The sequence below is a fragment of the Pelodiscus sinensis genome, chromosome 5, assembly GCF_052426305.1.
Source record: "Pelodiscus sinensis isolate ZL-2025 chromosome 5, ASM5242630v1, whole genome shotgun sequence".
Lineage (NCBI taxonomy): Eukaryota > Metazoa > Chordata > Testudines > Trionychidae > Pelodiscus > Pelodiscus sinensis.
In genome coordinates, this window is record NC_143056.1 from 32,446,180 (window position 1) to 32,463,412 (window position 17,233).

A 17,233-nucleotide genomic window follows, 5' to 3' on the forward strand; every position below is an offset into this window, starting at 1 on the left:
AGAGGTTGACAAAGAATACTAGGGCAGAGGAAAGTGAGTTTCTTTTCTTTAAATTGTAATACATTCTTAGAACGTTTGGAAAGTCTCCCCAAATTGCCTGTCATAAAACTCTAGCATGGATGGAATGCCCTTGAAGGCAGCTTGGTAGGGAGTGATAGTCACCTGCAGTAAACAGATTTGATGCTTGGCAAAAGATTGGGTCTTTTTAGGCCTATTCAGAGGTTTGTAGCCTTTGGTGTAGTTTCACCAGTGGAGGCACTAGTGCAGACTCCTAGTTGTAGGATAAGATGCTTTGGTGCATCTTATCCCAGTTTTAAACTATAATAAAGCATATTGGTAAGTCATGAGTTTATACTCATTCTCTAAGCCTACCACAGAGGCTTGCAACAGTGCAACTAAATCAGTGTAGTTACATTAGTGGCTAAAAATCCTAGTGTGGAGAAGGTCTCAGTTTTTCTTTATCTATTCCATACAACCATTCCCTCCAGTCAAAGTGACACACGATATGAGGTGGCAGGTAACCAAGGATGGGAAGGGAAGCATCTTTATTTCTTTGGGACAAGAGTGAAGTTAAGGTGGCTAAGGACATTTTTCACCCTGTCCTTCCACTGATTGGGAAATGCAATTGACTCAGTAATCTTTAATGGGCTATTAGTGTGAAGAATACAGAAATAGACAGAATAATGAACCCAAACACAACTGGATGATTTTGTGTGTTTATTCTGTCCAACATATGCAGGTTGTTCAGTGTCTCCAAGTGAAAAACAAGAAGAAACTGAAGTCACAGGGGAAGAAGAGCAAAAAACTAGCCAAGAATCTCCTTAAGGAATCTGAAAACCGAAACAGCCTTTCCCTCTGGAAACTGTATGCTTACTTGGAGTGGTTACTTGGCAACACAGAAGATTCTAGAAAAGTGTTTGATACAGCTCTTTGTTTGGCGGGAACTGACGGGATGAGAAGTACCCAACTCTGTAATCTGAGCTTGTTTTATGCTTCACTGGAAGTGGAGCTGTTAGAGAGTCTGGAGGAAACTGTTATGTCACGTGCTGTACATATATTGACCAAAGTGACTGAAAGTGGACCATATGTGCCTTATACTGGGCAGGTGTTATCTGTGAATATCTTGAAAGCTCGGAAAGCATATGAGCATGCATTGAAAGATTATTTAAATGAAAGCCCTGTCACTAACTGGGATCAGGCCAGTGGTTCTAGCCAAATGGTTAGTTTAGTTGGTTGTTATGCGCTTTTCCAGTATTTGACTGTTGGGATTGATGCTGCTGTATTCATATATAGAAATATTTCTGAAAAGCTTAAAGATTTTGCTTCACAGAAGTTTGAAAGTATTGGAGAAAATCTTGGCGTTCAGAATTTTCCCACTGCCCTTGAAGCTGTCACACTCATGCACACAAATTTACTCAGGTACCATATGAAAGTTAGCATTTATCCTTTAAATCCACTGCGAGAGGCACTAATGGAAGCTTTGAAGCTGTATCCTAGCAACCAGTCTCTTTGGAGATCATATATCCAGATCCAAAGCAAGTCTCACAACGCTAGCAAAGCACGAAGATTTTTTGATAGCGTCGCAAGGTCTACCAAGTTCCTAGAGCCATGGCTGTTTGCAATCCAAGCCGAGATGATGAGAAAGAAGCTTGTTGAGAGTGTCCAAAGGTAATAGAACTCCAGGCAATAAAAATATTGTCCACTTCACTCTTCATCTATAACTATTAAATCACTTTACCAAGAAGGATGTGTAGGATGTGAATGGTTAACCGGATAACCAGTATGAACTTAAGCAGTTCCCTGCCCACTGCAGGCAGGTGGCTGCTCCAGCCCCACAGGTCCCACCACATGCAGGGACTGCTCCCTGTCCATGGAAGGTCTGCCCCCACCTTAGGCAGGGGCTGTGCCTGTGGGCTGGAGTGCCCTCCACCCACCCATCTGGCTCCCCTTTTAATCAGTTAACCAGTTAAACATAATGTTTAACTGGTTAACCAATTAAACAGGTTACATCCCTACTTTACAAATGAGGAAACTGAAGTTTGGAGTGGGTATTTGTTCAAGATCTCAGTGAATCAGTGGCAGAATCATGAATGGAATGTAAATATCCTGAGATTTGTCCCATATTCTTTCTGCTAGATCACATTGCCTTCAAACGTTTCTCAAACCACACTAGTGACAATCTTGTTCTTGAGCTGTCAGTCTAATAGTCATAAATTGTAACATTTTATGATAAAATGTAAAGGCAGCATGTTGCTATTTAAAACTTGCTGTTTATGGTAGTCTGGACACTGTATTTTGACAGTCACTGGAAGTCTATTTACATTTTCAGATGACTAATTATCGTAAATACCAGATTCATCTTTGTTCAGTGGTGGACATTTGAGAATAGCCTATGCCTTTTTTTCCTTCAGATATTAAAAGATGGAAGCAAGTCTCAGGTCTTTGATAGTATGCGAAGAATTGCCTAGTAGACTAGATGAAATGGTTTAATTAACAAAAAGCTCACAATGCTCATTTTTCATCATCTACGTGATTAAGTGCATTAATCTCTATCACTGCCTCTTAGATGGAAATGAAGGAGACCTAATCCTGTAATGGAGAAGAAATCAAAATATTATGAGCTTTCAAAAATGTGCTATACATGTTTGCCTTTTGTGATGCTATTTTTCCCTGCAACATTTTATTCTTTCCTGGAAGAAGCCAAATGCCTTTTTGTAGATGGCATTATCCATTTCTATAAATTCCAATTGACTATAACAAGAGAAAGTGACAACTGGTGAATTAATTATGCACAAAATATGTTTAATGCCCCACTAATAAGGGATAAAGAGGTATTCAGTAAATTCAATTTCTGCTCTTTTTTTTTAGCCTCTACAAACTTTATTTTCTCTTTCAGGTGTATTTTAAATAAAGATGTATTTTGGGAAATTTCTAGAGAATAAAGAAGGAGCTTGCACAATCGAAGACAATTCACTTTTTAAAATAGGTTATAGTTTATGTGGTAATTGCACCACCCACCCCAGCCTTGTTGAATGCAAACCTATGCTTCATTTTTCAATTTGGCCTTTTAATTCACTCCCAGACTCCATTGTGGGAGCTTGACCCTACAGTCAGAGGTGAAATTAAGGCAGCACAACCTGGTATACTGCTCTGATAAGATCCAGCTAGGGCACTCCACTGCTGGAGCAGAGGCAGCTGCACTCCCAGCCAGTCTGCTGGGGCTCTCCTGTAGTCTGCCACACTAAGTAGCCAGGCAGGTACAAGGGGCTGGCTGAGGGTGTCTCCCCCAACCTTCTCTGGGACTGCCCCAGCCCTGATCACTATCAGTGTGCCTTTTAGGGAGGATGGGAAGGGGGGGGCTAAAGGCCTCCCATTCCTGCAGACGCTGCATGTTGCTTGCTGTTCCTCTTCCATCACTGTGAGCAAGCGATAGGAAAGTACACGGCATGGGAAGGATGCTGAGGAATGAGTGACCTACACTGTGTGCTTTCCTCTCCCTTCCTGAGAGAGACAGAAAGGAAAGAGCAAGCAACAAGCGGAGTCAGTAGAAATCAAGGGGAAAGGGGAATGAAGCCACTCCACCCTCCCTAAAGAGTGCCCTTGCTTCCCCTCATACTGCCTCCCACTTCCCTGATTCCTGAATTCCCCACACCAACCATTTGCCCGAAACCCCTCTTCACAAACCCCAGCCAGTTTCTTCACCGCCCTCAGTCTACTGCCCTAAGCTGCTCCTCACATCGCCAACTGGCTTCTGCAACCCCTACATTCCCACCCACCTGCTCTGAGCCCCCTGCACTCCATCCCACACTTAAATTTCTTATAGGTACTGTCATAATGCATCCCCCTTGCCCTGAGTCCCCCTGGGGGACAATACAACAGCATCTGTAAGAAATATGTTACTTTCACCCCTGCCTACAGATAATTGAGGCTAACTACAATGTTGCTTCTTAAATGATATTTGAAATAAATGATGTTTTTGTGCTGTTTTCAGCATTGTGTTAATTACAACTATTTTTCCCATGAATATTCATAACTATTGTTATTCATTCTTCAGTATGTTTCTCAGTGCAGAACAGAATGTGTAGAACATAGACAATTTAAACGTTGCATAATCTTCAGAGCATATGTTAATTTTTAAGTGTTACCATTTTTGTTGCTAAAAGACAGTCTGTATGCTAGAATAAAATAAAATGTCTGAAGTATAACAATAATATGTCATGCTGGGTGAAGACTAGAATTTATAGTTGCCCTTAAATTACATTGAATTAGGATATTATAACCTAGGGTATGTCTACACTACCACCCTAGTTCGAACTAGGGTGGTAATGTAGGCAACCGGAGTTGCAAATGAAGCCCGGGATTTGAATTTCCCGGGCTTCATTTGCATAAAGCCGGGCGCCGCCATTTTTAAATGTCCGCTAGTGCGGACTCTGTGCCGCGCGGCTACACGCGGCACGGACTAGGTAGTTTGGACTAGGTTTCCTAGTCCGAACTACCGTTACTCCACGAGGAAGCCTAGTCCGAACTACCTAGTCCGTGCAGCGTGTAGCTGCGTGGCACAGAGTCCGCACTAGCGCGGACATTTAAAAATGGCGGCGCCCGGCTTTATGCAAATGAAGCCCGGGAAATTCAAATCCCAGGCTTCATTTGCAACTCCGGTTGCCTACATTACCACCCTAGTTCGAACTAGGGTGGTAGTGCAGACATACCCCTAGATATTATGATTCTTCTGAACTTTGAGTTGAGAGATATTTACCATGCTATGCCAGACAATACCTGATTTTTAAAATGAATTTTATATATTAAAAACTATCAGCTGGACCAGCATATTTTCCAAATCAGTTTCATCTGATAGAAGTTAATGTTGACAGAGAAAGTAGAATGAAGTTCCTAATATATGTGTGCAATTTTCTGTGGAATGGAAAAAGTAAAATTTCTTTTGCCTTTTCTGTAAGGACATAATCGTTTACCTCATTTATATCTTGTTTGCTTTTCTGTTTCAGAGTAGATGTTGGAGAAATATATTCAACAATTCCTGAAACCGGATTAACGAATCGGATCAAAGCTTTATTTGAACATGCAATTCAGAGTGAAAATGGTGCCCATTGTCCGTTGCTGTGGAGAATGTATTTGAATTTTCTGGTGAGATTAGAACAATGATTGGGCTTAATTTTATTATATTTACCATGTTTGGAATTTTTGACTTAACACTGGGCACAGTATGGTAAGGCTAGGTTAAAAAATGCTTACATTTATCATCTTGAAGTTTGGTGCACATGTTGATCGTATCAGTTCCTACAGCAGGGACTATTTGAAGAAATGCAGTTCAGGTTCTCTTATCTTTTTTTTTTCTCTCTGAGGTCCCCCCAATATACTATTAAAAAAATCCCTGGCCCAACTGTGTCAAATCTGTTCCTCTGCATATATAAGATGGATCCTGTTGCACAGTGGTCACCAACCAATAGCTCAGGATCTACTGGTAGATCCTGGAGCCTCTGACAGGTGATCCTGACTGGTTTGGCTGGCAGGCTATCAAGTGCAGGCACTTCAGTTGTCCCTCCCACCACTTTCATTGCTTACCTGCCCTCTGCCTTGGAGCTGTCCCTCAGGAGCTTCTGCTTGCTCTGCCGGGGGGAGGGAGGGGGAAGGATGGCAAAGGATGGGGTACTGATGTTAGGGTGTCCCCTTCCCACCACCCTTTTATCCCATCTACACAGTGTGAACAGGGGCCAGACCTCAGAGAAGGTGCAGGGAAGGAGGTGGGGCAAGAGTATTTGGGTCTGAGGTAGATCCTGGATTGACTTAAATTCAGAAAGTGACCTTGTGCTTTAAAAGATTGGAAGACCACTGCTATAGCAAATGAGGCAGTTGCTCAGTTTTTATGTGCAGAAAAAACATTTTCTGCAACTTCAGTGTTCTTCAACGTCAGCCCCAGGCAGTGGAACTTTGGGCTTTAGCTCCAGGTGGCGGAGCTTGGGGCTCTGGCCCCAGTGTGGCCTTTGGTCTTGGTAGACCCCTGAAACCTGTTTGCTTTCACTGAGTTGAGAATCGCTGATATAAATTATGATGGGTTGGTGAAGAGTTGTGATATCTTTGTAGCAAATAAGAGCAACACAGTATTTTACCATTAGCTTATGGCATTGATCATAATGCGGTAGTAATTTTTCAGATGTTCAGGAATAGACTTTCCCTTTTATGAGGAGCTTGTAGTATAAAAATAGACAGGTAGACAGAAGTTAAGGAACAGGGAAGAACAAACAGGGAAATTATAGAAGTCAAGTCAATTTATTATAGATGGCTGAGCTGATAAGAATCTTTAATGTCTTAAAGATTAAGCTATAGGTGCTTTACTAACTATGCAATAATTATTGTTATGTCTCTAGGAGAGTTTACATTTTTATTGGTAAAGTCAAAATGGAAATGTCTGCTGAAGTGGCCATAGTGGGCCGGTCACTTCTTTAAAAAAGTTTCATCCTCTTTTTTATTTTGAAAGTGATCTGATTGTTGAGCCCTTCTCATATAATTTCTCTAAATGTTGCATTGCCTAACTTTTTGGATCAAGCTTTCCAGAAAAGGAAGATAAAAGGGGACTTCTTTATTTTATGCTTAACCCACAGTTTTCCACAGTATTCAGTGAGGCCTAAGCCTTAGTAAAAGCTGGCACCTTGTCACATCCCCAATGACTAAACAAGAGTTGGATCATGTATGTCTGAATAAGATGCTACCTATGATGAAATGTGATCCTTACATTTTCATGTGTGGAAGATTTATTGGTGTCAGATGAAAATAACACTCAATAATTCTTCCTATCATTGATGGCCACCAAAAGCTTCTTGAAGGGTAAAACCAATGATTTAGTAATGTTCAGCTCTGTGGACATTATCACTTAATACTAAATGTTATGTCTGTCCATTATCACCAGAAAGTTCTGTAGAGCTTGCCAGATCTTGTGATATGTTTAGGCAATCCCATTTATCCTTTAAGAAAGGATTAGAGGCAGAATGATCTTGAGTGGTTTGCAGAACAACACAAGTTGTAAATGTTAGTGTGTTGAGTTATGACAACTAAATTAAGTATCAGAGGGGTAACCATGTTAGTCTATATCTACGAAAACAATAAGGAGTCCTGTGGCACGTTAAAGCCTATCAGATTTATATGGGCATAATAAATTCTCATGAGTTAAAACCTCTTCATCAGCTTATGCCCAAATAAAGGCTAAGAGATTTAAGGTGCTATAGCAACACACTTATTTTAACAAAGAGTTGTATCTAGCATTTGTAAATCTCACCACATGGTATAACAGTTGAGTGACTCAAAAGAACCCAGTTGGTATCTACAAATAATATTTCGTCTATGTGAAGTAGAAATCCTACATTTCAGCATGAAACTTGTTGACCATAATAGCATAATTAATGTAGTGAGATCAAGTGAAAATGATAAATCATTTACAGTTGAAGAATCTGATGCTAGTTGAAGACCACAAGAAACGTTGTCATTTGTTGGTGTAGGAAGGCATTGTTTAGATCTAGGTTTGCCATCGCATTCCTTTTATTTTCAAACGTGGCCAATTCAAAAATTATTCCCTTCACAAGAAATTATTAAAATCTTTACATACACATGATTGAATGAGACTAGCCAACCAATGCATTCAGAATTGTAGCCATTTATTCTTTTGTTTTAAATCTCTGTGCTGATGATGTGTTCTGTACTTACCTCATCGCATATCCAAGCTGGCATTTCTAGGAGGAGGATTTAAATTTCTTTAGCTAGATGCCATCACAGATTCTGATGAGCATTCCCTTCTTGGCCATTCACCAGGTTGCAGTGAGGGAATTCAGCTGCTAGATCGTGTGTGTTTTAAGCCTTCATAGTTTGAACAGAACCCAGGCATAGTGAACCGGGGATAGTCTTACAGCCTCTCAGCATGCTCTCTGGGTATAGATCTTCTGTCATCCCCATTGAGATCACACAGCCCACTGTTGGAACCAGTGCTTAGCTCCTAATCATCCCTTGTAGTTTGAAAATACCCTCTCCCAGAATGTCACTCAAAAGTGTGAGCCTTCTAGTTTACCTCTTCGGGGGACCTTATGGTATGTGTAACAGTTAAATTTTCAGATGCTGCAGAGAATTCTAAAGTACTCTTTATTAAAGCACAAAAAATACAGAGTATTTGGGGGGAAAAAAAACCAGCCTGGGCACAATTCTTCTCACTTTAGTTCGCCTTTCCTTTGGGAGTTCTTGGGGATCATCTTTGTTTGGATAGGCAGGGCTTTCCCTAGCTCATGAGGTTCCTGTAGCAGCTTCTGATATCTTGTGTTGGGGGTGGTTGTTGTAATTGTATTTACATAGACATTCGAATGAAGCAAATTATTATAAGTGTTAACCATTTAATAACTGAGGGAAGGGCACTCTTCATGTCCAGGAGGAAACCAGGCAGGCTTTCCCAGTGGATACAACCTGCAAGTACATTGTACATCATCTTGGCTGCAGTGACAGTGGAAGAAGTCATGAAGGTTCCGCATATAATCACTAGCAGGGCATCTTATCATTATAACTGAAGCAATTGAGCTTTGCCCAAGATGACATGGAGAGTCAAAAATTTGGGGCTGGACTGTTGGGTTTGTTATGAGAGACGCACTGGCTGTGTTTCAAGCTTGTTTTTCCCACTTAGTATGCTGCCTGGAAATGATATTGAGGTTCCTTAAAGGAATTGTGCAAATTGGGTGTCTTGAACTAAGTGACCACTGTAAACAGGGATAAACCCAGATTCTGTAAGGTGACTTGTCAACTGATGTCAGAAGGAACACAATTTATTTGAAACATTGATTTTTTTTTCTTCTCATAGTTTTCTCTCGGAAATAAAGAAAGGAGCAAAGGACTATTTTACAAAGCTCTTCAGAACTGTCCCTGGGCAAAGGTAAATGTGTGTGTTGTGTTTTTATTTATTTATTTATTTATTTAACTTTGTCATCAAGAAATGAAGATTTTTGGAAAAGTTTAGCATGTCATAATACATATCTGGAAAAAGAATGAAAAGTGAGCGAACATTTATGTCAAAAGCTACCAAAGTTTGATTATAAGAGAGAGAGGAATTTGCAGGGAAAACAAATAACACATAAATATAGTGGCTGATTAACTTAACTTGTAAACAGTTTTGTTTATCCTGTAAGTCTAAGCAGTGGTTAGTTCTAGGAAATCATGTGACCATATCACCTGGTACTGAATTCCATTTTAACCTTCCTATTTTTCCATGGAACGGGGGAGGGGTGATGAAAAACAAACGGTTCCTGCCCTAGGGAAAGGTCTGTTTAAGCAGTGGAAGCTATCAGCTCTCTGGGTACGTCTAAACTACATCCTTCTTTCGAAAGAGGGATGTAAATTAGACATATCAAAATTGCAAATGAAGATGGGATTTGAATTTCCCACGCTTCATTTGCATAATTGCGTCACGGCGTTCTTTCGAAAAATGCTATTTTGAAAGTGAAACCCCGGTCTAGACGTGGTTCTTTTGAAAAGAAAAGCCTTTTTCGAAAGATCCTGTAAACCTCATTTTTGATGAGGACAGGAGCTTTCAAAAAAGGCTTTTCTTTTTGAAAGAACCGTGTCGAGACCACGGTTTCACTTTCGAAATAGTGTTTTTGAAAAAACACCGTGACATGATTAGGCAAATGAAGCATGGGAAATTCAAATCCCGGCTTCATTTGCAATTTTGATATGTCTAATTTACATCCATCCATCTTTCGAAAGAGGGATGTAGTCTAGACATAGCCTCTGTCTTTCGCTGACCTGGTCTACTCCAAAAAGCTTCAAAGGCCTGTAGACCGTTTATTTTCTATCAGGCCCAGTGTAAATAATTATCTGGGGTGGGAAGGGAACAACCAGTTTGCATATCTCTTTCATTGATAAAGAGGGTGAAAGTCCTCATGAGCTTTTCCTGTGTAAAACTTTTACTAGGGATGCTAAAAGTTGTTTAATAAGGTAATTGTGTAGCCACTATAATCTTAGTAGTTACTCGGTTACAAACACTGTGGGCTCTGCAGCATAACGCTTAAGTAATCTTCAGGCTGCAGAACCCGCAGCAAAGCCTCCCCAGGAGCAAGGCTGCTTCACTACTGCATCAAAGCTGCCTCCCCAGGATCGGGGCAGAGTTTAACCAATAACATTAACCAATAAACATTAGCTTATTGGTTAATTGGTTAAAATCAAACATCCCTAATTTTTAAAACAGAGAGGTTGTTTTATTTGAGGGGTTTTGGTCCATTTTGGGGGTTGGTTTCCTGAGTGTTGTGCTATAGAATTGCATCCTCCAGAGCTGAAGTGGTCATATCTGCATTGCTCTACAGGGAGGTGGTTACCCCAACTCTGTGCCTTGTCTGGCTAGATAACAGGATCTGGTCCAATAGGACAGGGTGCTTAGAAGCCCTAGAGAGCAAGAAGGCAGATGTGAGTAGCATGATCATATGAGGGAACAATCCCAATGGGATTTATGGGATTGTAACATTGATGAGTGATTTTTATTAGGTACAAAAAGTTGGATTTAAGTGAAAACAGTCCGATCAGAATAAGTTACTAAATGAAAATGAACAGAAAACACATAGCTAATTCTAAGCCACTAAGAAACTTGTTATATGCAAATTCTTACCCCAAACAGCTGTTCTTATTTCAGGTATATAAGCTTCAAATCAGAGTGGATCTTTTACTCTGACTTGGATCTACTACAGCCTTCTTCAAAGTTCTTTTGTATCATCTTAGGATGTGCCAGATAGTATTCAAGCCAGCTTAAGACAAAAGCTGATTGGTTCCCATTGTTTAAATAGACTTTCCTACAGGGCGGGAATCCTTTGTTTTGCATCTCCCATTCCCATTTATATTGCCGGGTCCAAGATGTGTTCTAGTACCAGGTGGCATGATCACATGTCTTTCTAGGACCAGCCACTGTCTGGGCTTACAGGACAAACAATCACAGGTTATTGAGTTGATCAGTGAGTCATTAAGCTTCTGGGGCACCAGTAATGGCCTTCTTTGGCACGTTTAGAACAATAAACAAATCCACACTTCATATTTCTAACTTCTCATACAAAAATGATACATGCATAAAAATAGGATATACAGATCCAGTAGATTGTAATTATAAAATTGGTATGTTATGTGACTTGTTTTGCATAAAGCATCTTTAAGTTGCATATTTATATTCATAAATCAATTTTCACACAACATGGAGAGGCCCATCGCAGTGGCCAGCGCAGTTTTCAGTTTTGTAAGTTGAGGAATTATATTGTATAAAGCATGGAAATGATAATACCCCTTCTTATGACCCAGGAGAAATGGTGTTTTGAGTACCGTGTTTGATTCTGAGCACTTCAGTAGCAGAGATATGTAGAAGACAAATTAGAAGGAATTCAGAGAATTTGCAGAAAATAAATTGGTAGCACTTAATGACTCCCATTGAAATTAAAAGGAGCTTCACATACTTGAGCACCTTTCAAGCCCTACATTTGGTTGCTGACTCAGAAAACTGTAGTTTGAGATAGAAGAGACTAAGTTATTTATAGTACAGGATTGCAACCCCCATCTTGATTCTTTCTTATGTGTATGCTGAAATGTCAGTTGCATTTGCTAGTTGTATATAATCTAGTCCCTCTTTCTTTAACAGAATGGTGGAATAGTAAACATTTGTTTGTTTTTTAAACTGTATTCATAGGTGCTGTATATGGATGCAATAGAATATTTTCCAGATCAGCTGCAAGAGATCCTAGATCTAATGACTGAAAAAGAATTGAGAATAAGAGTACCTATAGAAGAACTGGAACTGCTACTGGAAGATTAAAAGAAGATGGTGCAAGAACAAAAACCAAAACAATACACAAAGATAAGATAAGGGGGGAAGAAAGAAAGTTGATATTCAAAAGACCAACTATAATGGTCTGTCTTCAACAATTATCTTTTATTAGAACTTCAATGGACCATGCACGTATTTTTCTTACTAAGAATAATTTGTTAAAAACGTAGCTATTAATATTCCACACAGCTAGCTGTAAATGTGTAAATTTGTTCCACATCTTGTAGTGGGGTGCTTTTATACATGTAAATACATCTATTTTTCTGGAAAATACAGCAGAATCCACAAAATTATACCTACCAATAATTAATTTGCCATTGAGCCACACCTGCAACTCGTATGCTCCTATTTAATACAGCCATTCCCTTTAATTCAGTGGAATGTCAAGGAAGCACAGGAAGTACACCTCTGTCAAATGTATGCTTTACAATCTTCTGTTGTCAACAGGCTAAATATGTCCTGCTTGGTGTGGATGTGTATCTAAATATCCACATATTTCAGTTCTAGTGTCTTGCTGTCTATACAAAACAAGAAGATTAGTAAAACTCTTGAGGAAAATATCCAGTCAGACAATTAGCTCAATTGATAAACTATTGTTAAAAGTCAAAACCTTTTTTGGCAAGATATAGGGTTGACTTTGCATATGTATATGATGTGACAATTCTAATGTAAATATTTATAAAAATACTTATTTTAATTTAGTTGGTTCTTGAATTTTTTATTTTTTTTTAAATGTTAATTTTGGTGAGGAAAATGTTTACACCTTTATTCTAATATCTCTTTTCTAGCAGCAAATTTTTTTTGTTTTAAATATGCAAACTATTATAATTAACTTCCCTTTTCCTCAGCATACATTGGGGAATTGTCATGAGACAAATTCCTACCTACTATCTCTAGGTATCATGAGGTATTCTGAGATGCTCTTTCCTAATGTGGTTTCTCGGGTTATTAGCTTATTTATAGCAGTGTTTTACAGGCTACTCACTACTGCTATAAAATAGAATATGGCTCCTGTCCAGTCCAGTGCTCATCAGCTGATGAGATCTGTTAGAATTTCAACACAGGCTCTTAAGACCATTTTAGATTGCATTGTAACTCATTTATCCATCTTTGTGAACTTATTTTGAAAATAGAGGATGTGCTAATGTTTAACCATGTTCTTAAATTTTATAAAAATTCTGTGGCAGCTTTTACTGAAGATCCTACATTGCATTACTAAGTACATTTAGCCACATATTGTTGCTCTGGTTAACTGTAAGTCTGACCACATTTTGTTTCAAAAATAATGAATTCATTGATCTTTTTCTTTAAAAAAAAATCCATTACTTCTAAAACCCCAGTTTCATGTAAATATGAGAGATCTATTTATTAGTTCCCATAATAGAAGAACTAGAGGACACCAAATGAAATTAATGGGTAGCAGGTTTAAAACTAATAAAGAAAGCTCTTCTTCACACAGCGTGTAGTCAACCTGTGGAACTCCTTGCCAGAGGAGGCTGTGAAGGCTAGGACTATAACAGAGTTTAAAGAGAAGCTAGATAATTTCATGGAGGTTAGGTCCATAAAAGGCTATTAGTTGGGGATAGAATTGGTGTCCCATGCCTCTGTTTGTCAGAGGCTGGAGAGGGATTGCAGGAGACAAATCGCTTGATCGTTGTCTTCGGTCTACCCTCTCTGGGGCACCTGGTGCTGGCTACTGTCGGCAGACAGGATACTGGGCTAGATGGACATTTGATCTGACCGTATGGCTGTTCTTATGTTCTTATGGCGGGAATACTCAAATAGAGTTGATCACTTATTACTGGATGGTGGATGAAGAAAGAGAGGTCAGACTTTAATTTCTGTTTCTTTGGTTGTTTTCTGTTTAATTTTCTGTTTACTTTCTACATGCATCTGACGAAGTGGGTCTTAGCCCACGAAAGCTTATGCTCCAACACTTCGGTTAGTCTATAAGGTGCCACAGGACTCCTCGCCGCTTTTGCAGATTCAGACTAACACGGCTACCCCTCTGATACTTGTTTCTTTGGTGTGATATATCAGTGGTTCTCAAACTTTTTTTGTTCACGATTCAGTTGAAGAAATGGTATATGCCTGTGACTCACAGTAATGAACTTTTGACTAGAGTGCAGGCTCCAGGATGGGGCCGTGGAGGATGAAGACTTTGGGATGCAGGAGGGGATTCTAGGTTTGGCAGAGGAGTTCAGTATGTGGGAGGGGACTGGGCTGGTGCGTGGGGGTGGGGCTGAGGATGGGGTATTTTGGTTGCAGAAGGAATTTCTGGGCTTGGGCGGGTTGCTCAGGGCTGAGACAGGATTGTTGGGGCACAGGCTTACATCCAGCAGCTCCTGGTCAGTGATCAATGGGATGGTAAGGTAGGCTTCTTGCTGTTGTACCTTGGTATCATACTTCAGTACCGTTAGTGGTCTGAACTGTCAGTATCAGTGTCATCTGGTCAGTTTTGTCCTGGCGTGCTCCTGACAGGGCCTCTACTCTGGTGGTGGTGATAAACTTTTGGCTGTGTGCGTAACAATTGGTGCTCCCTTTATCTAAAGTGTTGGACCCCGTGCACTTGGGTCAACACAGAAGATCTCTGAGAGGCAAGATTTGAAATCAATCAAGCAGGTTTATTGTCAAATGCAAAGCTCTAACAGTTGGTAACAGAGATCCTACAGTGTTACTCCACTGTGCATTATGGCCCACGTTGACAAGGTTCCAACTCTAGGCAGGCCTATTGCCGTATAACAGATATTAACAGCGGTCAATCAGAGTACTCCTTTTTAAAGCCACTGTGTATTCTGTAAGTTTAGACGATGACACCTGCTGTTCAGGCGCCTAGTGCGGGACCCCCCCCCCCAGGTTAGCCGGAGAGCACCCTTTGCGGTGTCCTTTTATAGACGGGTACAAACAACTTACATCACTTCTTTACATACCAGGTTGCTACCCTCTGTTGCCTAGTTACCACCCCTCATCTTATGCAAGGGAGGCTTACCTTCTATTCGTCATCCTGTCAGTTCCGATCTGGTCCTGAACCTAGGTTGGTATGTGCACAACTCCTAGGGAGTCCTTGTACCAGGACATTCCTTAAGATGTTCTGTTACTCCCTTTTGGCTTACAGTCTCTACTTGGAGTATCCCTGTGCCTTCTCATGCCTGTGTTACTGAACCAAAGTCTTGCTCACTAGATTTCAGGCCTGTTGCTGTTTTCATGTTACAGGCCTCTATTCAGCCTGCTGACTCCCATGTTACTGACCCTAAACTTACTACACTTGCCTGTCCTGGTACAGTGGACCATCAGCAGACATGGAGCAGTGGTAAAAGTTGTCCTGACAGGAGAGGGACCCCAGCTGGGAAAAGCAGGAGCATGGTGAGGAAACTTTTGTCCCACGTCCATGGCTAAAGAATGAGAGCAGCAGTAATGGCAGCAGGCTGGACTCCCTCATGCAGGTACTGACCCCATCCCTGTAGGGAAGGAATTTGGCAGGGAGTGGGTGGCCTGGGCAGGCAGCCTTCTTTCTTTACAGCCTCACAGCTGTTGCACCTGGTTCCTCTTTGGTTTCTCTCTTTTCTGGAATAGAGGTGCCAGGTGCAGGCAGCAGGTTAGATTCTTGTGCATTCTTCTTTGAGTGCTTGCTCATTTCCATTCCAGTTAGGTGTGCATGCACTGTGTGCATTGATTCTGGAGCTTTTTGTCTTAGCGTATCCCTCAGGCCACCCAGGGAGCCACTTGGAATGGTGCCAGTATATCAGTGCATATATACCCCTACTGGCCCTTCCACTCCCTCAGTGCCTTCTTACCACCCCTAACAAGTAGCTGGAGTGCTTGACAACACAGTAAGTCTTTCCCTTAGCTTGTAAATACAGTTTGAGTCATTCTAGTTTAGTTAAGTAGTGGGAGTAGTTTGAAGTTGACTGTCATTAGGGGAGTTTCCCCTTTTTCTCTCTCCACTCCTGGGGAGGGGATGCCTGAACTGTGTGGTTTTATATTGTGTGTGAATTGCTGTAAGCCCATGCCCTGTGGGGATCTGCGTGACTCCTGTCCAAAGTGCTTAGGAGAGGGCCATCACTCCGTCAGCTGTCAGATCTGCAAGAGCTTCAAACTGAGAACAAAGCGGGAACATGATTCCCTCCTGAAGCTCATATTAATGGAATCTTCTCTTCAGCCAGTGGCACCAGAGGCAGCACCAGGCATGCACAGCACATGGGTCTCTGTGAGAGAGCCTTCCTTGGCACTGAGGCATATGGCACTGGCAAAGCCTTTCACATCAAGGCAAAGGTCGCAGTCTCCAGCACTGAGCGGAAAAAGACATAGGAGAAGGTCCCCTACGAAGCATGTCATAAAAGTGCACCATGGAGATGGGCATGCGACCACGACCACATGCCAAGAAGCTTCCGTGCCACACTAGCACTGGGTGAGCCTGACGCACAGAAAAAGTCCAGCACCGGATGGAGAGATCGAAGAGGACTGGCAGCCATTGACTCCAGAGACGTTTGATGTGGCCCACAAGCTCATAGAGCTCACATCCTCATCAGTTACTGTGACCAGTCCTTGTGATGAACACCTGGCACCTCCCTCAGCACCAGAACCAGCTCAAGCACCAGGCAGTGCACCAGTGGGTGGCGGCACCAACACAAGCACCGATCCCAGTGCCTATTCCGGCACTGATACCAGTGGTGACTCTGGCACAACAGCCTCCCGTACCGACGTTTGCACTGGTGCTGCAACCATGACTGGTACCAATCCAGGTGGGGATCCAGGCACTGACCCCTTCTTCGGCACCATCCCTTACGGTACCACGGGTCCTGGTGGTGTCGGTGGCACCGGTGTCAACCACCTCTATGGCACTGCCCTACTCCTCAGTGTCCCCCGTGCAGGCCCATACCAACAACTGATGGCACCACTGGCGCCCTGATAGCAACAACAGCACCAACCCATAGAGGGAAGCTGGCAGACATAGGTTGTCTCATCATTCTCCAGCACCATCATTGGCACCACCATGGTTGGCATTGGACTATTCATCGGAGTCAGTTGTAGACTCTGTTCGTTTCAGTGTCTCCTCTTACAGATCCAGGTTGCAGCACTTGTTCCTGATCCCAGCACTGATATTTTGGCTGCCTCAATGGCAAACGCAACTCTTTATTTTTGTAGTAGAAAGGATGGGGTCTCCCTGTGTCAGCCCTCATGAGTGCTTGCCCTCATGGATCACCACCTATGTCAGGGCTGTTAAGACTTTGCAGGACGAACAGCATCTCCGCTTACGGCCCACTCCATGATGGTGCAGGCCTCATCGACAGCAAGATGTGCAGGGTAGCTTTGTAGTCCTCCATTAATGCTTTTACAACCCATTAAGCCATTGCCCAGCAGGCCAGGAATGATGCAGCTGTTGGTAAGGCTTTG

General features: G+C 41.7%; 1 protein-coding gene across 4 annotated transcripts in view; it reads left to right on the forward strand.

Annotated features, from left to right (window-relative positions):
* The window catches only part of NRDE2 (NRDE-2, necessary for RNA interference, domain containing), a 68,663-nt gene that overhangs the window by 46,122 nt on the left and 5,308 nt on the right, over positions 1 to 17,233 (forward strand). For 3 of the 4 annotated variants that reach the window (XM_006122346.5, XM_089778386.1, XM_006122347.5), the window contains exons 11-14: positions 740 to 1,668; positions 5,004 to 5,142; positions 8,846 to 8,917; positions 11,702 to 15,282. In XM_006122346.5, coding sequence (XP_006122408.3) covers positions 740 to 1,668; positions 5,004 to 5,142; positions 8,846 to 8,917; positions 11,702 to 11,827 — 1,266 coding nt within the window. In that variant the 3' untranslated portion in view covers positions 11,828 to 15,282. Of the gene's footprint in view, positions 1 to 739; positions 1,669 to 5,003; positions 5,143 to 8,845; positions 8,918 to 11,701; positions 15,283 to 17,233 lie in introns of those variants that run through there. The other variant, XM_089778387.1, reaches the window with a different exon arrangement.